This window comes from Neolamprologus brichardi, chromosome 7, assembly GCF_056152115.1.
Source record: "Neolamprologus brichardi isolate AB-2024 chromosome 7, ASM5615211v1, whole genome shotgun sequence".
NCBI lineage: Eukaryota > Metazoa > Chordata > Actinopteri > Cichliformes > Cichlidae > Neolamprologus > Neolamprologus brichardi.
The window spans coordinates 19,088,961-19,113,650 of NC_142110.1; the positions used below are offsets into that span (position 1 = coordinate 19,088,961).

Consider the following 24,690-nt stretch of genomic DNA (forward strand, 5'->3'; position numbering starts at 1 on the left):
GCACATTTGTAAATGGAAGTTTGTGATGCAAAGCAGGATTTCTTTGGGACTTTTTGGAGTTAAAATGACTACAGGCAGTGTGATAGAATAGGACAAGGAAACAACAGCTTTGTTTGTCAAGGTTCAGCTGAAGGACATTGTGTTTTTCTCTTCTCTACCCTTAACATCACCCTGTAAAATAGAACACAGGCCCAGTAACTTCACAATTAAGAGGGCATTATTTATTACATTTATTTGATTGATTCTTGCAGTTAAGTTAAAGAGACGTGCATTTCCATGTATGGTCCTGCTCATAGGGCAGGATTGCATATTGATGGATTAGTTTTGGGAGGGGATTAAAAAGAATATTAAAATGTCCCAGCAAATATTAAAAAAAAAAAAAAATGTTGTTACTTTTTTCATTGAAAACTAAAAAGTTGCCAAAAAACCCCATAACAATTAACAAGAATATTAACAGAGCCTTGGCACAGGAAATATGAAGTAATGACCAAAGACTAATCTCTCTGACTCGATAGCATCATTTTGCAGATTTTAGGTCACTAGACGATGAAGATCTTTCTAGGAAGTCAGACAGACACGATGTCAGCTGGTGATTATGTATCCCTGTAAATCTTTAATCTCATTTTACATGTGAGGTTTTTGATCACCTGTACATTAACAAAACCCAGTTAAAGTCAGCATCAAGTAAAAATGGCAAAACTCACTCTGAGATGGACGATACGAGCTGAAGGGTTTCTGAGAGAAGGGCCAGCGGACACATACTCTTTGCTCTCTAATTTAATGGGGAAATGCTCATCACACTTGGTATCAGTCTCCAAGGCAGAGGGCCACTCTGTACAGAAAGCTGATAGCACAGAAAGGCATTTAAATGTGCTGCTGAACAATAATGAAAGAAAGAAACTGCTTTTCTCTAACTAAATAAGTAAAATATGAACTTACGTTTCAGAGCTTCACAGTGTTTCTTAATGGCTGCTGGTGTCAAATGTAGAAAGTTTGGTATCTGAAACAGAGAAAAAGAGAAACGTGACAAACTTTCCCTCTCTTGATTTCACTCTCTTGGCAAACTGTTAAATCAGCAAGTCTACAAACTGTGAAAGGTATTGGCCCACTACCTGATTTCTTTGTTCTTTTGCATATTTGCCACACATACATGCTTGAGATCAAACAATATTAGTCAAAGATAACCAGAGTAAATACAAAATATCGTTTTTAAATTTGGGTTTGGGTAAGTTGGGTTAACTTGAACAGAACCTTTCTGACAAAGTGAAGTAAGCTAAAAATAATAATAATAATAAAAATAAAACAAACCACAGTTAACGTCATCCACAAATGGAGAATAACCCAAGAGTGACTGGCCTATAAACACGTCCAAGAGTCCATCAACGACTCATCCAGGGGGTCACAAAATAACCCAGAACAAGACTTAAAGAACTACAGTTCTCACTTGGTTCAGTTAAGGTCAGTGTTCATGATTCAACAATAAGAAAGAGACCAAAAAATGAGTTACAAGGTGAAAACCACAGCTGACCAAAAAGAACACAAACCCTGGTCTCATCTGCTGAAAAAAACAAAACATCTCCATGAACCCAAAGGACTTTTGGGAAAATATTCTGTAGAATGACAATACACAGGTGGAACTTTTTAGAAGCTTCGAGTCCTGTTACATCTGGCATAAAACTAACACAGCACTTCATTAAAAGAACATCAGACCAACTGTCAAGCATGGTGGTGGTATTGTGATGATGTGTGGCTGTTTTGCTACATCAGAACCTGGACGTCTTATTGAAATTGATGGAATCATGAATTCTGCTCTCTACCAGAAAATCATGAAGGAGTGTGTCTGGCCTTCAGTTTGTTCCCTGAGGCTATGCAGCAGAATAACAAGCCAAGAACATACCAGTGAGTCCATCTCTGAATTGTAAAAAAAACATAAATGAAATGAAGGTTTGAGGTGGCCCAGTCAAAGTCTAGGCTTAAATCTGATAGAGATGCTTTGGCATAACCTTAAACAGGCTGTTCATCCTTGAGAACTCTCCAATGTGGCTGAATTTATGGCATTGTGAAATGACCAGTTATCACAAACGCTTATAGATCTTGATTCTAAAGGTGGCGTATCCAGTTATTGGGTTTAGGAGGTACTTACCTTTTTGGTAACTTTTTACCCTTAATGAAATCATCATTTAAAAACATTAATTTTATATTTGTTGTGGTTTTCTAATATTCAAATTTATTGGATGATCTGAAACATGCAAGTGTGACAAATTCGCAAAAAACAAAGAAAACAGGAAGGGGCACATATTTTATCACAGCACTGTATGTCACAGGGCTGTGCTATATGACCAAAATCTCATATCCCGATATAAGACATCTATCGTCCCAATAGCGATATAAATCACAAAAATGTAACATTTTCTGTAAATTCTCTTTTTTTGCTTCTCATCCGTAAACGCACTACATACTGTTTCACGTGATTCAGTTTATTTTGAAAAGTCTCAACAGGATCTTGAGCTTTATTGTGAAAGGTTTATGTGGAAAATAAACAAGCGGAAACGTGACGGTCTTACCGTCGTTGTTGCTAACGACAACGCATAAAAACAGGCGCTTGTCCGTCCGTAGTGTGGTTATATTAAATATAAGAGAAAGAGAGAACTTTAAGAAATTAATAAAGCCACTACAGTGACCATCAAAACGATGAAAAAATATTGCCGTAAACAGTTTATTTTGCAACCTCACAAAACAAACGATTGCGTAAAATGAAACAATAGACGTTTTTATATCGTCATCCGATGTATTTCGTTATATCGAACAGCCCTAGTATGTCATATTATATTTGCACACATACTAGAACAGATTTCTTTACTGCCAAGGCTGAGCTCCTTAGAACAGCTGAGTATGATCTGCATGATACAATCTTCGTCCAAACTATCGTTCATCTATAGAACAGCGATGGCACAGGGATATAGGAAAACACTAAGCAGTAAAGATTTGTTGCGTTTCTCCTTAATGACAAACAGTTCATGACCTTTCCAACAGAGCTTAAATTATATTCAGACATAAACATCACCCATTTCACGTGACTGTTCAAAAGCAAATCTCTGGGGTTGTATCAGCTGATTTGCAAGCAAGTGGGGCGCCAGAAAGTATGTGTTAAGAAGTTAGAACGTCAACAAAAAGCTGAAAGATGCAGTTGAAGGCAGTTTACTGATAAAACATAAACACGGTAACAAGAAAAGCCAGATGCTTCGATTTTAAACCACTGAGTTGGTACAGATGTTTAAAAAAGGTGATTTTTCTTGGTTTACTTTGTTTATGTTTTATTAGGCATTCCCATATTTGTTTGAAAGATTAAAGAAATCTTTATTGCGAATGAGTAAGAACCGTTTTGAGGCACTTTAACCACCATCTATCTGTAAATGAACACAAGCCTTCAAATTTGTCCCAGATGTAAGAGCTACAAAATGAATTCAGCATCACAGATAAGCATTAGCTGCTTCCATTAGTGAAGATCACATGAAACACAGACGGGCCAGTGACAATGAACAAAAAGAATATCAGCTAACACCAATGTTTGGCCAATAAATCAAGTCATCCACATTTATTATAACTTATTTTTTGAACTGAGGAATCAGGGACCACCAACTGAACTGACAGGGGCAGTGAGAGTCGATTTCAATCAAATATAACTCGTTAACAAATGCCAGACACAAAAGATAACTTAAATTAAAAAAATAAAAATAAAAGCGGAGCCTCACTGTGTGGAGTTTCCATATTCTACCTGCACCTGTGGAGTTCTCTCCTGGTATTTGATCGTCCTCCCACAGTACAAGTACATGCACACAATAAATTGGTATCGGCATTTACAATGGCCAAAAATGAAAATTTAAAAAGTAAAAGCAGAGGTGGGAATAAATGTTGATGTGTCATAGTTTGTCCATTAGGGGGCACTCTGTAACTTCCCTGTTTTTAAACTGCATCGTTATGTTATCTAGAGATGAATTATATATATATATATATCTATGCAATATAATATATTAAACAAACGTTATGACTAGCTATATATATCCTTTGTGCGTTTGAAACAAAGGAAAAAAAATATCGGCCAATATATTAGAATATTGGAATTTTTAAATCATCAAATATCGGTATCAGTCTGCCTGTCCACTGTCTGCCTGTCCAGGATGTAACCCACCCCCTGCCCTATGACAGCTGGGACAAGTTCCAGCTCCTTTGCGACGCTGAATTAGATAAGCTGAAGATGACGGCTGGATGGATGATTTATACCCTTTTCTACTACTGAAAACACATCATTATGCTCACTGATCCACCACAACACTTTAGAGGGAGGCCACTAAAGTGATGATAAACAAAGGCCCTCTAAATTCCATTCTTTTGAATAGAATACATCAAAACAGAGTTAAAACCATCTTCACCCTTAACCCCTGTTGGAGGTGTTAAGTGTTTGTTCTGATTTAATTAATGGAGGATGTTTGAGTACCAGAACAGATTTTAAACAGATGTGACAGTGCTAACCACTACATCACTGTATTAACCCTAAACACAGATATCTTCTGTTTTTAAAATTTTATTGGTGGAACTTTTTGCCCATCCTTCACATATTCATGTTTTTGCTATTATGATCTACTTGCACATTTTCAGATCTGCATTAATAGTAATGGTGGAAATAAAAGCTTGGAAAAAACAAAAATAATCTTATTGTACAAATCATATTAAGAGGATCCATAAATTGTATATTAGAATAAGTTTGTTGAACCCGACCTTTCAAGATAAAAGGTCTGGATCTGAAAGATAAGCAAACCAAATATGGTTTAAGGCTTTAAATATGGGCAAATTATATAAAAAGGTTGAGTTTCTTAATGCCCCTAAAAATGGATTGCTCATCTTTTCATTCATAAAGTAAAACACAAACATACAGATGCTATCCAATGTAAATGCTGGAAACTGTAAGGTCTATAATATATATATATAATATATCAATGGGCCAAAATGTTGGACAGCAGTTACAGAAATATCTACATCCCAGAAAATAGAAGTGACACATTTCAAACACAGAATCATTATAATGCTCTAGATAAAAACATTCCGCACTGAATTGTTCAGAACGCTGCTTTTAAAGGGCATGTAAACAAAGTGAAAAACAAAATCCACTTGATCCTTTTGAGTGAAGGATATTACATAAGACAAACAATTATATAAAATATCCTATACTGACACCAAAGTAAACTTATGGTTCACAGTCGTGGCAAACGATTACACAAAAACCCATCTATGACTTATAATTAAAAAAGAAAAAAAAAATCACCAAGCGTAACCAAGGGACAAACAGCAGTTTAGCTCCTCATGATGAGCTGAGAGAAGGAAATCAATATTGTTATGCTGCCGATATCCAGCTGTGATGGGTGAAACTAGCGGATCTGCAAGTGGCTTGAGTCCAGATGGAGCAGCTGGTGTCTGGACATAGCAGCTCAGTAATCCGGGCACAGAGATACAGCGACTAAAGCCATGCAGGAGAGCAAAAAGGGCTCAACTGGAACTGCAGGAGCACTCACCAGCTTCAATTAACTCAAACCATCAAAGATAAACAAAGAGAATACATCCAGATACAGCCCAGAGTCAAACGTGTGCGGCTAAATGTTGTGTAAATAATCATTCAGTTCATCACAAAACCATTTGTCCTGTCATTCTTTATCAGATTAAATCATACTTTGTGCATATTTATCACTTTATCTGAGGAGAAAATGTTGTTTTCTTTAGGCCCTCTGTGTGCATGCTGGAAGTAATGAGGTCTGACCTTGATTAGCTCCAAATTGCCTTTCTTCTCTGGAGGAATGCCCCCCTTCACAGGGTACCCCATCCTCACAGGGAGGGGGATGGATCCTGGCCTGAAGGGTGCTGCCGCTGGATAAACTGCAGTCCAGTCCTGATCCACTGGCATCTTTCCTGTCCTGGGCTCCCCTGCCTTTAACCCCACACAGAGTGCAAAGGAAACCATGAGGAAAAAAAATTATGCCTGTGTGTGTGTGTGTCTTTATGTATTGTTTTTTTGTGGTGGTTGTTGTATAGCCACAATGGCAACTTTTTATCGTATCATTCAAAGTGCATCCATTGTTTTACACTCAGTTTTGATAAAAGCTGCACACTCACTTCTCTTCTGGGCCTTCGAACAAAGGATCCTCTACCACCTCTGTCTGGGAGGCCTAAAATAAAGTATCATATACATTTTATTGTTATGAAAACACTCAGAGTAAATATCACAACATTGTTAACCATCAGACTACATCTAGCAGCTTTATCTGTGATCACACACCCTTAACAAACAGTAGGTTGTGTATTGTATGCAGGACCTTTGTTTCATTTTTGCTTTTTTGCTCTTAATTCAGTTTGTCAATGCACAGATAAATAAACCACTGTAAACCAAGAAATCAGTTAACTTTGCTTTTAAATAAATTTAGTATATGTATTTCTTATATGGATAAAGTAAATGTGTAGCATTCATTTAATTGTTAAGTAATGAATATCAAATGAAAAAGGTGTTTGACTGAGTTAAACACCTAAAGATTATTCTTATTATCACTCTATATGTATGTAAATGATGTACTTGAATATAACTTGTTATTATAATGAACATAACAAAATAAAAACAAAATGAGTAAACTATACTGAAAAAGTATCCCATGCCAACATGTTCTCATCAGTCTGAAAAGCTGTCATTTTAAATAGCTATATATAGCACTATTATCACACGAACCTTCAAAACAATCTACCTTGAAGAAGAGGTCAGAGCTCAAATGTGACAATTTGTTAAAATCTTTATACAGCACTTGCTATACATTGACAACACATACCACACTTGTAAGATTCAGTTTTTGCATTATAAGGCTTTTTCTCCATTTTTGATCAACAAATCATTAAGTTGACCTTGAAGACATTGGTGGATTAACATGTCTCTGCTCTACACACCTACAAAGTTTTATCAAAATTCATTCAAAACCTTTCGAACTATCGTGTTTACAGACAGACTGCCATGCAAACGCTACGAAAAACATATCCTCCTTGGCAGAGGTAATTAAAGTTTAGGACCATCTTTTGCTGCTACTTTCACTATTATTTTATCTCTTCTTTCCCCTTAGCCCCACAATGTATCATAGCAGGTGGCTGCCACTCCCTTAGCCTGCGTCTACTCTTCCTGTTAAAAGGGAGTTCTTTCTTCCCACTCTTGCAAAGCAGCTTGCCTGATTGTTGAATTCTCTCTCTATTAATTGTAAGGTCTTTGCCTTGCAATATAAAACACCTTGGTGAAACCATTGTTGACAGATGGAGCTATATAAACAAATATAGAATCTAGTTTTTACTTTTATTTTGGTTAATTTGATTTTGGTTAATTGAAACGTTCTTTTCAAATTTACTTTTTGGTTTTAGTTAACTAACCTTGGCATTTACTCTCTTTTCTCAGGAGTGGAATGAAAAATTGGATAAACGAGCCTCCTGATCAGGCGTAGTAGGGTCGAAATATCCAGGATGTTATTTTAATCTGTATAACTAGGGTTCGTTCACAGACCGTCTACAGTATCTGTCTTTGTACTTCTGCTGCTACTGTGCCTACACCTCTTTTTGCGAGAGCAATGGAGAGTTTTTTTCTTGTAATGACGATCTGCCATAATTTACAGCAAGTGTCTATCTTTCGGTGGATTCTGATGAGCAGTGTGGTCACTGACAGCCCAGGTAGTGACACATGGTGAAGCAAAAACAGATATAGGAAGCTCAAAAGGACATCAAAGACTTTCAACAACCTAGACATGGTCACCAGACAAATCCGCTTTTCGTGTAACTAGTCACCTAAGTTTGGATGCTGCAGAAGTCTACACAGGAGGTGCTATAGCTACTCTTGTTAATAACAGCACTTCATGCAGTTAGCTTAGCTTGCAGCTATGGTTTTGAATTGGCATAAATTCCCTTATAGTGACAGTGAAACTCACCTTTATTTCCAGAAGAAGAATTTATAGACAGAGCCGTTGCATATTTGACTTTACCGGATGATTTATTGAATCCAAGGAGAGGGATATTTATTCGACCTAGGGACAGAAATATCTTGCTTGTACGTGAAGCCATGTTTTCTCAGTGAACTACGGAAGCCGGCGAGGGACGGTTTAACCCGATTGCGAAGCTTTTTACTCAGCTCGGAACAGCACAGGCGCAGTTAAGCGTTTAGATAAGCACAAGTGTGAAACGGCTCACCGCGTGTCGTAAACACTGGTTTATCTGGTAGGTGATACTTTAAGAAAGCAGTCATAATAAGATACTACTACAATGTTAATGGAGGTACTCCTGTTTCTTTGTGAGTCAAGTGAGAGGACTCTGCCAACTGCTGCTTTTTGAAACATAGGGTGCGTTCAAAGACCGTTTGAAAATATTAATTAGAAAGTTGCAAAGCAAACAAATAAACAACAACAACAAAAAGATGAAAGTGTTAAACATCTTAATATCTTAACGGATTGGAAGTGTGGAAGACTGTATTTTAAAAAAGATTTTGAAATCTGTTTTATGAATTTGGAATTTGAAAATGGTTTCTGAAATTCCTTTTTTATTCATTTTTTTGTGAAATCGTTTTTAAGTATTTATTAACTGATTAATAATTCATTTAAAAGTATTGATTTATAATTTATCTTTGCTTCGTTTTAAATTAAAATAATGGAGAATACAATACTATAGTAATATCTAAATAAATAAAATAATTAAAAGTCTAATTTGTATTTAATTTAATGAGGTATTAATAAATGTTTATTCTAACTCAAATGACGATTAAAGGGCAACTAATTTCGTCATATTCCTCACTTTGTGATGCCGTCACATTCAAAATATGTAGTAAAGTTTATGACTTCATGAACCTGTTCTGGTGCCTCTGAGTAAAAACTAATTCTCTTGGTTGTTCTCTTCATTGCCATAACTAGATTTGCTTATTCTTCTTTTTTAATTGGAAAAAACAACATGTGACGGTGGTTAATTGTAACAATATGCTAATAAAATACATTACCCTTTCACAACATTAAAATATGCTTTGAATATTACCCCCAGCACACCTGAACAAGCAGTTCATTTATGAAATAACCTGGTATGTTCGTAAAATCAAAATGTGACTGAAAACTGAGCGTTTGTTATTTCGGCATCAGAATATATTTGAGGGCGTGACTTTCGATATAGACAGCACGTGATCGATTGTTTGCCATCGCTATTATTTTACTCGTGACTGAAGAAATATTGATTGGATTAACACAACAACAACAAGAACAAAGTTATAACTGTCACTTGGTTGTTAGAGAACTTATTACAAAAACGATAAATCTGGTATATGTCCTATATTTTAATTATATTTTAAGATTTCCTCTCGCCCGTAAAGGCATCGCGTGTCCTGTCAGAAGCGACGATGCTCTTCAAAGGGACAAGTCCTGCAGACTGCAGCCGCTTAAAGAACTGTGGCGTCCCGGTGTTTGCGGCGTTCCTTATGTGTTTGAGCGCTGGAGCATCATTTCTACCTGAAGGAAGCGAGTACCTGGAACTTGCTGTGACACAAAGCAGAAAAAGAGGAACTTGGTGCCCCGAAAACAACTTGAGTCGTGGTGTGTAAGTTAAAGGTAAGGTCTAACGCAATATTCTCACGTTGTTGTTTAGGACAGCAGTGTTTGTGTAGTGTTAAGTGATGGAGACAGCACTTTCATTTAAACAGAATTTACTCGCTTATGCTGCTTTCAGGAGTAATGTTTAACAGATGGGCGGGGGGTTGGAGGTTTTTAGGTAGTGTGAGGCGTTTTATGTTTAAAAGCCCACACGCTATCTTTTGATTTGTTATATGCCCCCACCTGCCCACCCACATGGGTCGGTTCAGTTTAACGGAAAGTCACATAATACTCTGTAACCGTAGAGTCCCACAGCAGCCTATGCATGTCTGGCAGTTCATTGTGTGCCTCATGACTGTGTGGTTTCCATTTTTTAAAGGTAGAAACTCTATCTAAAGGGAGACATGTGGCTCCTGTCATCACTTCCACCGTAGCCGAGGACAGATATGGACGGGGCTCGTTGCCTCCAATTAGATCTTTCTGTTTTCCGATCCTTTTAGGTAACATCCGGTCATCTATCACACCGCCTTGTTGAGTATCTTTCCAGAGAAGACACTATATCGCCTACCCGCTGTTTATGCATTCATTAATTGTACATATGATAGCAAGCAGAGGCTTTGATTTGGTCAGGTGGAAAGTTGTCGGCTTGCCAGAATTAGGTTGTTTGCCCCCATGCACACACAGGTGGTTGTTGTTTGTGACATGGACAGCACAGCTTACTAACTGTCCTGTAGATCCTTCTTGTGTAGAGTTAAAAGATCTGTAATCAGTGACTTCCATAATGCTTACATCAACATGTGCTGGTCTAAAGTGATGAAGAGTAGTGCTGTAAATACTGCAAATTCTGGTATCGGTGTGATACCAAGTAAATACAGGGACAGTATTGCCAATACCAGTATCTATACTCTAAAAAAGGCAGCTTATTTAGGGGAGAGCATGATTTATGAGATGGATCATCCTCAAATTCTGAACACATTTTAATGACCTTTAAATGAGTAAATTACTTTCCAAAATTATTAGTTAGTACAAGAAAACACCTTTTTGAGCTTTTCAGGTATTTTGAAACTGAGTTTTTTTGGAGACCTGGAATATAAAAATGCCTGCCTCTAAAGCACTTTGGTATTAATTCTATTACAATAGTATCAATCTGATAACAATACACATCTGTATCAATACTGTCAATATTTGGAACATCCACCAACCTCTAATGAAGAGTCATTACGAAGAGTTATTTAGCATAAATTAGTTTTATGTTAGAAGGGCTCTTTTTTTTAAGATAAGATATTCTTTATTAGTCCCAGAGGTGAGAAATTCACATTGCTACAGCAGGAGATTGGACAAGGCAAAAATAAATAGATGCACCATAACCTAATTATAATAATACTGTGCAAAAAAAAAGTACAATATATAAAGTAGAGAAGTATAATTTAAATAATTATGTATATATGATAAAACAATACAGATGACAACTTTAACCTTGATCTGACTACACAAGAAACAAGTTGGAGAAAGAAACCGCAAAAATAATCATTCACGTGGTTGCAGCCACCCAGCGCTTTAATCGGTCTAATTTGTGGGCGGTTGCACGTTGATTAAACGTTTGCGGTGTGACACACTTTGTGTAACCAGCGCTGAAGGTGACATTGTGACAGCAGAAGCTTAAATGCCGTCACTGGCTGCTAAACACAGTGCATTTTTTTTCTCTGAATTTAAACTGAACTGTAACAGAGTGCACACCGCGCATCTGCATTGCCTTCCAGATGGAAGAGGAGAGAGGTTGTGACACCCATCAGCGATACTCTTAACAGGATGCTGTTTTTTTTTTTTTTACAGTAGAAAATCTCCATCAGAAAGAGCTGGTGGAAATGGACTAGTGTGTTGACCTGTCACTCCCACATTAACTAGTGTGCGCTCGGGTCTTGGGAATATTATGTGCCTGTTACACTTTCATAATGCTCACAGATTACAAGTCACAGCACAGCGGTCTAAGCAGCGGAGAGAGCCAAAAGGAATATTGCTGGGAATTCTTTACTTTCATTTTCTTTCTGTCTCAAACAAAAGAAAAAAAACTAGCAATAGCAATGACGCTATACCTTCTGAAGGTGCATCTTAGAGCAAAAACTAGGGCAATTAGAGTTACACAATGAAAAGCTTTAATCAGCATCAGTGCCCTAAGCACAAACATCCCTGATCCGCATATGGTCACAGTTCAAAAGCAACAGGCTAAAGGGAACCACATTTAGTATTTGTCAGATTCTAATCTGTTAATATTTTTAGAGTCAGCATGTTTTGGTTTTTGCTGTCAATGTCAATCGTTTAATCATTTTTGTGATATAATACAAAAAAGGGCTTTTTATAAGAGTATCTCTCCTTTCCAGCATCCAATTATCATTTTGTCTTTCGACACTAAAATAACAAGTGTTATAATAAGGCTTTCTCTCAGACTAATGTAACATCTTCTGCTGCAGGTATGGACACAGTTGCAGCCCAGCAAAGAGAACTCTTCTCAGCAGCAGGTAGCTAGCCATGCCTGGCTAGTTTTTTAATTTGGCTGCCCTATTCCTTTCGCTAGAACAATCAGGATTTCCCAAGGCTTTTCATTCCCCTTTGGCCCTCTTCTTTGAACTGGACCATCCCGCGGGGCAACATGGGGGAAAGACGGACACGCTCCTTTCACGCGACGTGCCGGGTGCAGCGTGACTGTGGCAGCAGGCTGGGGAGCTCCTTCATAAGTTGCAGCCCAAACGGATGCACCAGCACCAGCATCAGCCTGGACCAGGAGATGGACGTTGGCCTCGCGCCTCCCACCTGCGCGGCTACCAGCAGCACTGCCCTCAGGTCCCCTGCACCTGACAGGAGCCACTACTCTCCTGTTTCACTGGAACCGGAGCCCGCGGCGGTGAATAATGGATCAGGCATTCCCTGCTGTCCGCCTGAAGACACAAAAGACCCGGCCCTGCAGATTTTACAGAGCCAGCCCTCTCTCACCGCCATCCCGCCACCTCTCCCTCGTTCAAGCTGGCTGCGTCATCATCAAAAGGAATTCCACAGCCCTTACATCAAGACTAGCATGCAGGGGGATATTTACAACTTCCTAGAGAGGCCTGCTGGATTGAAGTGCTTCCTCTACCACTTCCTTGTGTGAGTACCTGTCAGTTTCTGTGCACACTGATTTAAGTCCACACTTCACAGGCGAAGTGAGTCGATTGCAGAAGACGATGAGCTTGTGTTAGGTACAGTTGGTAATCTGAGAGAGTTGGGAGTGCTCAAAATCTCAATCCACGTGAATAAGGTTAAAAATAAAGTCTAGTTAAGTAAGAATAGGCTCCCATGAAAATTACCTGGGTGACGATGTACAAACTTTCACAGAAAGTGTTAGAAGATTCACGAAACAGACTCTGGTGTCATTTCATTAGCTCCAGACACTCTCTTGTTAATTACATCTAGCGCTTTTTCTTCCAGTTATAGGCTCTGGTTCCCGGTAGCAGGAGGAGCAGTGTCTTTAGGCCTGCTGTGTGTCGGTGGTTGTTTTAAGAAAGCCCAGCAGAATCAGGTCAATGTGATCTGGCTAATCGCACGTCTGGTTCTGAGTTGCCAGGTCTTTTCTGCTCTTTGTTTTGTCAACAGATGAAATGAACTCATCCATAAAAGCAGTTTTTTATGCTGTGCTGCATAAGCATGTTTTGTCTGACCCATGTCAGGTACTCTAGAAAATAAAATGAATTCCTTTGAATAGTAATTGAAATATTATAATAAAGCTTCATCCATCGATTTTCTTCCACTTATTCAGCTGTCACAAGAAAATAAAAATCTGCAGTTAGCTTACTTAAAACAGAAGTGGTAAGATTAGAAACTGTGGAACTCAAATTTATTCAGGAGCCCGGCATCACATCACACACCAAGTCCATAGATTGAATAGAATAGAATAGAATTCAAAGTCTCTGTATTTCAAAGATGTTTTCTCCTTTACCTTAATTCTGATGAGTGGTTTTAAATTGTCTGCGGAGATGACAGCATTTGGGCTTGATGTCGATTTCAAATAAGATTATAATATAATATATAATATAATATATAGCTTACTACACTACTGTTCACCTGCCTCTGTAAAGCTGTGCTTGAAGAGAAGTAGAATTAGTCTGTCTCATTAGTTTTGTCGGTCACAGATAAGTGGAAACAGTGCAAAGACTCTGTTTGCATTGCTGATCGTCCTTAATTGAGGCTCTAAAGTTCAAACAGTGACAGTGAACCCGAGACTGCTCTTCATTCAATATTAAACCCTTCTAACCGATCCTCACTGACGCTCCTTTAAGTAACTCTTATGTGTCGAAGACTATAGCCGGCGGCCATTCAATCCCTCGTCCCTTTTCTCGGATTTGGCAGGGGAAAGCAACGATACAAAGGACCTCATCCAGCACTCATGACAGCACTAATAGGTCAGCTTGAAAAGCCCTGCTCTACATCAAGATGACATACACACAAACAGCACACGCACAATGCAGCTAGTTAGTTAATTCATCACTGCCTTTATTGTGCAACGGTCAGGGACATTTCCAGCGAATCGGCACATGTGCAGATGCTGAAATTTGGGTGGACTGCAGAATAAAATGCTGGTAAATCCATATCTAAAAACAAACAATCAAACAAAAAAAGCAATCTCATAATATCTGGAATATATTAGTTATTTTTGTGACCGTTTATAGATGTGATATTGCAGTATACCAGGGATGGTCTTGAAATCACGTGTTCAGAAGGGCCGTTTTTCCATTATTATGTAAGAAGAGACAAGTGAAGCAAAGATAGCGTTACCTGAGCTGAAGTGTTGGTAATGTCATTTAAGTTGACGACAGGTGTTTGTGTTACTATACGTGTAATGAAAGCATCTAATAAGTGTTGGCACCTCCAAATGCTTTGCTTATGACCAGGTGATTGTCCACCTTGTCTCACGTTTTAAATCCGTACTGTGAATTTCCTCTTTCTCGCTGGAACAACACAGAATTCTGTGTTCCAGGTCTTTTAATTTACACATTAAGCAGTGTTAGTTTGTCTCCTGAGCCAGTGCTGTATCCCCTTCTGTTTAGCAGAACAACTTGTACCTGTACTGTACTTTCTGTCTTTCATGTGCACAGGGAAAGTATGGTGAAGGGACTACGCAAGCATTACTTTGAGGGACTTATTTTGCTTATTCATTTATGAAAAATACTTCAAGATTTTGGATCAACAGGTATAGTTTTTTATTTGAAGGACTTTAACCCATTTTACAAGCAATCCTTAAATGAAAGTTTTAAAAAGAAGCGAAGGTGAGCTTTATAGGGATATTTGGTCTATTACAGTAGCACAAAGCATTTGTCTGAACACAGATCAAAAAATGAGCTCTACCTGGATTTTAACTTGTGGGCTTCACATTACCACAGCTAAAGAGAAATTTAAAATGGGCCCTAATAGATGAGATTTTATTTCTTTAATTTATTGCCAAAATTAAATAATAATAACTCCAGGTGCCCTATGTAAACTTCGGTCATACAAACTTTACATTACAGAAATCTATGAATTATTCACATTCACATAATCAATAGATAATTAGATGAAATATATAAACAGTTATATTTAATGTGGCCCCAGCACACTGACAGGAACACAAGCAGGCACATGCCACACTAATGATGCCGAGTTAGTCAAAGTGGGCAGAAATCCTTTGGACCCCGGACAGCATACGTGGACATGTGTCCGAAAAGAGTCTTATGCAATACATACTCACCAGTGTACAGAGAACCTGGGGCAATGATCCACTCCATGTTTGGGCCACGCCCTCTGAGTCTTTTACATAACCAGAGGGAATAAACATGTTGTATATCCTCATGATTTCTAAATGCCCTTCTCGGACTCCAAGCTGGATACCTCTTGGTCCTTTTATCAGTCGAGTTTATCCATCAGTTTCTTTCAAACATACCTGGACAAAAAAAAAGTTGAACTTGAAACGGTGGAAGTAAATAACATCAACTTATTATCAAAGCCAGGTTTTATTTTTAACTACCTATGTGTGTGTTAAAAATGTTGGCGTATGATTAAAAATAGCTTTACGAAACCCAACCAGTTTGCGGTGGAGGAAGAATTGCAGCTGTTTATCCTCTTGAAAAAAGCACCGGGCCAGATGTTGCCTTAAATACTGGCTTTTGTTGTGTGTTTTTATATCTGGACAGATTATTGAAATGGCTGTAGTGAATCCTCAGCTTCCAGACATTCCCCTCTATCTATGCAGGCAGAGCGGAGAACTCTTGTATCTGCTTACGAGAGATTACTGCTAGACTGGAGTGAACTGTATGTCTCATGTCCATTTTACTGTAAAACACCAGTGTATTCAGGGAATTCTTTAGGGGCATGTTTCACTCATCAAGTGATGCGATTTTTAATAGTTTAGTGATATTTTTGGAATATATAAATAACATATCCATAGGCTTGTTTTTAACAGTCAGTATTGTTTACTAACTACAATAACTACTTACATGGAAAATAATTATATAATTTAAAATTATTATTATTCTTTTTTACATTATCCTCCTCGTAAACATTATTTATACTGTGTCCAAGCTGGGTCAACTTTACTGTTATTCCTGAGCCCAAGTGGTACAGGAAGCCAAAAGAAGGATAAAGTGCCTTGGGGGCTTATTTCTAAACAAACAGGACTACAATGAGATGAAACTAAACACGGAGGCAGGATGGTGGTATGTCGAAAGCCCACTTTGTGCTCCAAGGTGGGAATTTTTAGTCAATTTATCTGATCACCCATTGATCACCTTAAAGAAGTCCAGACGCTTTTCTTTGCAAGCTCCTTTGACTACGATGACCTGGATAACTGAGAACCTTCACAGACATCCTGATCCGGCTAATTCAGCGGGAATGACACACGGTTCTAGAAACCTAGATGTTTGTCTTTGTCTGTGGCTTGTTTAGCAGTTACATTGTTACAGTGTTTTGTAGTAAATATATTGTTGGGTGTGTACATTTGCAATTGAAATGGGTGTAGAAGCTAAGGATTTGATTTTGGGTGCTTCTGATGCTAAATGTACATTATATAAGGTTCAGTTACGTTTTTCCTTCATTTATCTACAGTTAATATCTAAAGTGCCACATGTAAGACATATCAGTGCATGAAGGCATGTAGACATGGTGGAGATGAGCTGCTGAAGTTTAAGCCTAGTAACAGAATGGGGAAGAAAGGCAATCAAAGTGACTCTGAATATGGTGGCTCTTAGAATAGAATAGCCCTTTCTTTTTATTGTACATGTACAACCAAATTGTGGGTGGTTCATACCAATGTGTGGGAATAAAATATAAATAGAAAGACAGCAGGAATAAACAACAAATGCAAGAAATATATACAGGCAGAAGAATTATGTACAAACAGGAGGGATATATACAAAAAAAGCAAACGGCACACAATAGAAAAGGCACCCATTAGGGGACAGATTGGATTGGTCTGCCTTGTTGATGTCATAGGTCAGAGGTCAGAGGAGAAGCTCCAGGTCAGTTTCTGGCATTTGGATGTCAGGATCCAACTCAACAGTAAAAAAGTATACCTAATAAAATATCTGGGGAGTTTATTCAGAGCTTTTATCTCATGACTTAAGGCACTTTTTGCAGTGAATATAGCTGAGTTTTGTTTGCACGGGGCAACAAGCATTGCGTCCGTGGATTTAAGTATTTTCGGTCATTGGTTTGGCAGTCTCTCGGGCTCAGTTAAGCTGGATGGCATCTGTCGGCTGTCAGCCAATTTCAGGAGCCATTTTCTAGAAATGTTTGTGAATTGAAGTGTGCCTGTTGGTAGGTGTTACAGTGTAACAAGTCCCTCTCCCACTTACCTGGTTTTCCTGTTCACTGCCTGCACTTCTGACTAACCTGAGCTAAATGTCAGTCTGTGTCTGAATAATAAATGTATTTTTTCCCTTTTTAATAAACAAAAAAAAAAATTGGCTTTGTTGACATAAAATAGCGAGTTTAGATAAGAGAAAAAATACATAAAAATCTGTTTAGCATAAGCAGCATAAATGTGAAAAAGAAGTGAGGAAGTCTCAATGTTGAACTGTATACTGGTGCATGATACTGGTTATGAATAACATGGCCATGTGAACTATTTCTCTAACTATTTCTCTATGATTGATCTTGTGCTCCAGCCTACGAGGAGATTTTTCTTCTCTATTTCCAAGTATTTGATGGACAAGATGATAACTAAGCCAGGATAGAATATCCGTGTTTATGGCCGGTGGCTGATGTGGTGTAATCCACCTTAAGCTCTTTCATGGATGGGATGGGGAGGGCACGTGGGTTAATAAAGAGGGTTTTGGAGGGCTCTCTGACCGTGCTCTCTAGCAGAATGGTAAGGGCAATTTATGTTTGTTTAGCTCTAAGTTGTTTTGTTTTTTCACTAAAGTCACAGATGTGATGTTGGTCTGAGACTCTGTGGTTACAGGCAAATGCAGACCTTAGATGCTAAAAAAGCATTAAAAAGCACCTACAGTGAAGGTAAAAAGCAAGCAGAGTCTCTATCAAAAGTTTATTTAATGTGACGTAGTAAATATAATCTGGACATCAGGACATCTTGAAACAATCTAAATACAACCTCGGATAAAATCCAAAACAACCAAGCCAAAATGCTGTGTTGTATTTCTGTCAGTGTCTTTTTCCGTCTTTGTTATCATTTGTAGTTTCACTCTTCTTGTTTCTGAGTTTAGTGTTTGTCTTTTGGTTATTTCCTGTTTTACTGTGAAAGCCAGCTTTCTGTTGTGTTTCCTTTTCCTTTTTAGTTTTTCCTCCTGTGTGATCGGCATCCTGTATTCTTCTGCCTTTTTAGGTTAAATAGTCCACTGTGTAGTCCTGTGTTCCTCTTTTAGGCTGTCCCCTTCATTTTCACTTCAATATTGACTCTTGAGCCCATGTTATAGGTGGACACCTGATTGGTTCATGGATTTAGGAAATATGGACATTTAAAGAGAAACTTTAGTCTGGAAATTGGGTTACATTTTCATAAGTTTGCCAATCATTCATAATCATCATAACAGCATAATTAGTGTTTAAATTTGGAAACTTATTTGGGAGTTTAAAACATTACAGCAAACAAAATTAGAGTATAACCTAAACTACCTGTTTAAATATCAGCTTTTTCAAATTGATCTCTTGTTTGAACTTTTACGCAGGGTGTCATTGTAAAAAAGAGGGCATTTCTCTTTTAATTCTAAGGTTTCTGGTCCTCATCAGTTCTTAAAATGAGGTAAATGCAACCTTGGATTAACAAGAAGATGACATATTACACCATGCCATTTTTTATTTTACAAAAACTAAGCAAAATGCAGAAGCCGTGTGTGTGGAAAACTAAATATGACAGGATTAAGTGGGTAAGTTGGTTGCCAGGGTAAGAGTTTACCAGGTGCTGCTAATCAAATGCATTTGATTAACTGATCATCAGAAAGTATGACCACTTTTAAAAACAACAAGAGCAACATCTCACTCTGCGTGTCTCAGTTAGCATATTAAATGTTAAAGTTCATGACAGTGCAAGGAGAAAAAAATGAATGAATGAGCTTGTTTGGAAGGGTTGCCAGGAGAAAGCCTTTTTTCTCTCGGAGAAAACGTGGTAGCACGGCTTAGGTTTGCAAAGATGGATGTGAATAAACCACAAGACTTCTGGAACACACGAGACCAAAGTTGAGATGTCTGGTCTTTAATGCACAGCACCACGTTTGGAAAAAACCAAACACAGCCTGTCAGCACAAACACCAACTGTCAACACGGTGATGAAGGGGCTGATGATTTGAGCTTGTTTTGCAGCAACACCCTATAGTCATGGAATCAAGCATGAACTCCTCTGTATAACAAAGTATTCTAGAGTCAAATATGAGGCCATCTGCTGAAATTAGGTCATACAAAAGGACAGTGATCCCAAGAACAGCAACAAAATACAACAGATTGGCAGAAAAAGAAAAGAGTGCCAAGGTGGCCCAGTCGGTCCAGACCTCCACATGACTGAAATGCTGTGGTAGGATCTTAAGAGATTAGAGAGATTGATGAAGTCACACAGAAAAATGACCACTTGATGAGGTGTAGTTAGTTTTCCACACACTGCTTGCATTCGTTGGCTTTATTTTCATTAAATAAACAATTACACAGCATAATATATCATGTTGTTGTTCATCTGATGTTATATAATTTAAAATTTACTATTTTTTTCATTATGCCCTGATATGTAGATACTGGAGCTAAACTTTAAGTTACCACCAAGCCCCCATCGTGCTCCGTAATACAAGCCTCAGATCTCTGGCTTCCTATTGGTGCATGGAGCAGCCTAAAGAAAAACATGGCTGACTCTAGTTAGTCCTCTCAGGGTGAGTCGATGTCTAAAAGGCTTCGTTATAATCACTTCAGTTATTGTTTGTTGTTTGTTGAAAAGTGCTTCTGGATTGCCATTATCAGCTTTGCATATAAACATCTAATCTTTGTCCTGATTGTGAAATTGCTTTTGTTTTTTTTTTGTGCTACTCGTGGCCCTGTAGAGTTATGAAAGAACATGCTAGTTAGAATAAAAATGTTACCTGAGTCGCTTTGATTAGCATATTAATGTCTGTGTGAAGCCTGGCTGTTTTGAACTTATGTTTGGTGATGTGTTTGATGGCGGAGATAAGCTGCTTTGATGAGTAGCAAAGAGAGCCCTTTTAGGTTTCAAAGAGTTGTTGGCCACACAAAACTCCTGCTTAGTTTTTTGATTGTGAGGGCAGTAGTGAGTGTGTGGCTGCAGATAAAGGGGGTTGGGAGGTAGTTCTGGTTTGGTGTAATTATTCAACGTAACAAAACACCTGTTATTGAAAGGGCTCCCAGCTGATGACCCAAGTGTGGCACAAAACAAATCTAGGCAGGTAGTGCTCATTACTGCATTTATCTCCTGCACTATAGAGAGCTTTTTATGTACTCGTGTCTTAGATTTCTTTTTTTAGTTGCAGTTTTGTAGGGCTCAAGACTGTAATAGATAGACACTTGAACTGGCCATTGCTTCCTAGCAGGGAAGAGACACAAACCAAATGCAGCTCAACTTAAGCAAATACAAGGCTAATATTTGGCTTGTTGATTAAGCTGGCTTTTCCTTTTGCATGGACACTCAGAAGAAATGCAAATGTTTAGACGTAGGTTAGATTTTGGTCGGCACAGAACTGGGGATAGTTTTATACTCAGTTGGCTTCACATCAGCCAGTAATTTTAACCATTTGTGCTTCACAAACACCAGTATTTGCATGATAATCATCATTATGTAGTACTGAACAAGCTTTCTGCTACCTGTCAACTTAAACTGGACGTGCTGAACTGTGGTGATGAACCTGATGGTTGAACAAAGGAAACTGAATAACCTGCAGTGATTTACAAGCAAATTACCCACTCAAAGGGTTTTTAGACATAACTTAGTAGGCCGTACTTTTTGTCTGTTTACAGTGTAAAAAGTGTGTTTCTGTGCTCACATTATTTCATAGACGTGAAGATGTTCTGTTCTCATTTGTTATCAGTGTTTAGGTGATGCTTCCTGAGCTTATACTGCCGTAGGTTTGCTGCTGATTGAGCAGAGGGTTTGGCTTGGCTTTATGCTGTACTTATTTTAGAGAAGCTGGATGGATCTGCTGTCAATAATGCTAAATCGCTAAAGCCCCAGCTGTTTTGTTTTAATCAGATCCCAGGGTTTTTGGCCCGCCTAAATAAGGTTGGCTGGGTATGAGTGACGATTCCTGTCCTGCAAACACCTCTGTGGGTGGGTTACTGCAGAAAACAATGAAATGTGACATGAGGAAAATCACTATATCTGGCTGTAGTCATGGTCAAAGCACATTAACTTAAGACACTGGACACACTGCAGACTACTTAGTATATCATCAAACATTTGTGCTCACACAATCTGATATTGTCCTAATATTTTTGTTTATTTTCTTAGACTTGCATGTGTAGTAAATATATCATAAGAAATAAAATTTGTTAGGCTCTGTGTTTTTTGTGATCAATTACAAAAATCTTGATCATTTAAAAACACATTTTGATTTATTTTAAGCAGTGGAATGCTGGAAAATATAACGATTTTACTTATATGATTTTTGGACAGTCTCGGTCGTTGTGTCCTTGGGCAAGACACTTCACCTGTTGCCTACTGGTGGTGGTCAGAGGGCCTGGTGGCGCCAGTGTTCGGCAGCCTCGCCTCTGTCAGTGCGTCCCAGGGTGGCTGTGGCTACAATGTAGCTTGCCATCACCAGTGTGTGAATGGGTGCATGAATGGGTGGATGACTGGATGTGTAAAGCGCTTTGGGGTCCTTAGGGACTAGTAAAGGACTATACAAATACAGGCCATTTACCATGTTATCCCTACAAAGCAAAACAAATATAATCTAATGCGCTAAAGGAAAACATGGATTACATGGCCTTGTCAATGACCTACATGACTATTACATCAACATCCTGACAGTATCATATTTATGCTCATCCTAATAATATGATCCGATCTCAACAAACAGGAAACGGACATTTGGCTTTACCTGCCCTCTTCTTAACCTGTATCTCTGTCTGATCTTTGCTTTCCCAAAAGTCTGGCATTGCTACTGTTTGGATCCCTGGAAACGGCATGACACGAACAGTTGTTTCCTGTGACCACTTACTGCACAGCATAGATCAGATAGCTACTAAAATATAGTATAGTAAACAGGGGTTTACCTTATTTGCCTTGTATGCGTGGTCTTTAAGTATCTTATCTGGTAATAACTTAAATCGATCTACCGGCCTATCTGATGTCACAGTTTAATTTAGTGTAAAATGCACCCACTGAATTTAAATAGTTAACGTAAAGTAAGATAATAATTTAATCCCATATTTAGGAAATAATTTTATAATAATAATAGAAATATTAGATAAATAAAACCAGCAAAGAAAAATGCAGTTTTAAATGGCAGTAAAATGTTAGTTAAAGAGAAAACTTTCTTGTATGTGCCCTGGTGACTTCACAGGATGTTGAGCCTGCTTATATTTTGTATACAGCCTCTGAGTTGGTCTTTTGTTGCCTAGGTGATAGATCGATAGATAGATCTTTGGTTGTCAGGTCTTGAGGTGGAGGCAATTCCTACTACGCCACTTCCCTAAAGCCTCAATGAGCCTTCTGTATTTCTGCTGCTGTCCACTCCTGTTACATTGTATTTCAAATCCGCTGTGTAGAGTGATTGTGTCATATGCTACCAGATTTGGTTGCGAACTGCAGAGTCAATAGATGTTTTCACCTGCGGTCTCAGGTGGGCCAAGACTAACCTATCCAGCACCTTGATTTGAATTTGGAAAGTGTCAGCTTCTTTGGTACATGAGCCAGACAGGATGTTTTCTTACAACACTGGTATCTTCTCACAGACAGCTGGCTTACACAGGTCCTCAGAACTTTAGGTCTGATGTCATCAGGGCTGGCAGCCTTGTACTTTCATAGTTTCTCCAGGTGTCTCTTGTCCACTGGAGTTGGTGAGGTGTAGTTAGGTCTGAAGATTATTGGAGGTGTGTGGAAACAAGGGGTGTATGGTGGTGGCAGCAGAGGTCTTTGAACTAGAACTGCTGAAGAAATAGTTGACCTCATGTAATCTCTCAAGGCTGCCCACTGGTTGTTTGTCTGTCTTTTAAAACCCAGTGGTTTTCCTCATACCACTCCAAACATCTCTCATGCTGTTCTGCTCCAGTGTAGCTTTTAGCTTCTTCCTGTAAGAGGCTTCACGCTCAAGGCTTAGTTCTTTTTATTGAGAAGTGTTTCAAGTCACTTGTGAACCAGGGCTTGTTTTTCAAAACCCAACATACAGTCATGGTCAGTATTGTGGTGTATCCACAGGACTTGGTTGTTCTGTGATAACAGGCCATCAGACTCTGTCCTCTCCATGTAGTTCATAAAAAACAATCCAGGCTGTAGAGTCAAAGCAGTCTTGTGGTGCCTCCATAGCTAACTTGAACGAGTCCTAACAGCTCAGTCTGTGGGTACAGGGTGGACGTTGAACAAGAGGAATGTATTTTGGTGTCAACAGGACTAGAGTTGGATGAGACTTGCTGAAGGGTGAGAGGTGGAGGTGGCAGTTGCACTTTGTACATTAGCAGTGTTAGCATACAGTGGGTCTAGTACTGCTTTCTCTGGTGGAACCGTTTATAAAGTCTCTCTAGTGTAATGTGGTTCAAATCACCAGTAATAACCATAAAAGCATACATACAGTGCTGGGTTAGCATGCATGCTATAGTCAAGCAAGTGATGTTCAGTATCCAGACCACAGAAATGGTCCTTCACAGTAACATCTCCAGGATTAGACTACTTTTCTTTAACCATTCCTCCCTTCATACAGTTCCTCCATCTTTCTTACCGCCGGTCGGACTAAAATCTCTATTCTCCTGAAAAGTTCCAGGAAGGATTGGCTGAAAGCTTAGTTTTCAGTTAGAGTTACAATAAAGTCAAACTTAACCATGGCACAACATGTGACTTTCTGATGCAGGCATCCAAGCAAATAGCAAAGAAAATCCGATGTCATCTATTGCCCCACGCTGGCATCCTTTTAAGAAAAGTAAGAGGGAGGAAGAAAGGCTTGTGTGTGTGTGTGTGTGTGTGTTTGGTGAGCAGTAATCCCCAGAGAGTAAACTGTCCCATCTGGCTTGTGGTCTAAGTGTAACGGGGAATCCTCGTTTACGAGTCGCCCCTTCATCACCCTTTACATTAATGTAATTCTAAGATCTGTCATACAAGTGTTGAGCGTGATCTTTGAAGAAGAGAACACCTTCAAAACAATGTCACAAAGGTGTGGCTCGCATGAGGGAGTATTTTGCTCAGATGGGGGAAGAAAAAATAGATTTGCAGTATAGGGACTTTAGTAAAGTACATACTGCCTTATACTATGTACTGCTGTATATATGGTGCATTTAGATGATTAAAATAACCCTTCCAGCATATGGCGTGTAATCCAGATTGTGGTGCACAAAATCTTAATGCAACCACACACACCGCTTAGAAGTGTGTGTTTTTAAGTGAATTTTATGATAAACA

The 24,690-nt window shown here is 38.6% G+C and overlaps 2 protein-coding genes across 2 annotated transcripts in view; one reads left to right on the forward strand and one right to left on the reverse strand.

The window, feature by feature from the left end:
* The window catches only part of mrps35 (mitochondrial ribosomal protein S35), a 16,665-nt gene extending 8,295 nt beyond the window's left edge, over positions 1-8,370 (reverse strand). The window contains exons 1-5 of the mRNA XM_006782492.3: positions 7,995-8,370; positions 6,163-6,215; positions 5,810-5,977; positions 940-1,000; positions 705-844 (exon numbers count right to left, since the gene is read on the reverse strand). Coding sequence (XP_006782555.2) covers positions 705-844; positions 940-1,000; positions 5,810-5,977; positions 6,163-6,215; positions 7,995-8,127 — 555 coding nt within the window. The 5' untranslated portion in view covers positions 8,128-8,370. The remainder of the gene's footprint in view (positions 1-704; positions 845-939; positions 1,001-5,809; positions 5,978-6,162; positions 6,216-7,994) is intronic.
* Positions 8,371-9,502: 1,132 nt separating this feature from the next.
* kcnq1.2 (potassium voltage-gated channel, KQT-like subfamily, member 1.2) overlaps positions 9,503-24,690 on the forward strand; it is a 164,149-nt gene continuing 148,961 nt past the window's right edge. The window contains exons 1-2 of the mRNA XM_006782491.3: positions 9,503-9,647; positions 12,098-12,770. Of these exons, the coding sequence (XP_006782554.2) occupies positions 12,277-12,770 (494 nt within the window). The 5' untranslated portion in view covers positions 9,503-9,647; positions 12,098-12,276. The remainder of the gene's footprint in view (positions 9,648-12,097; positions 12,771-24,690) is intronic.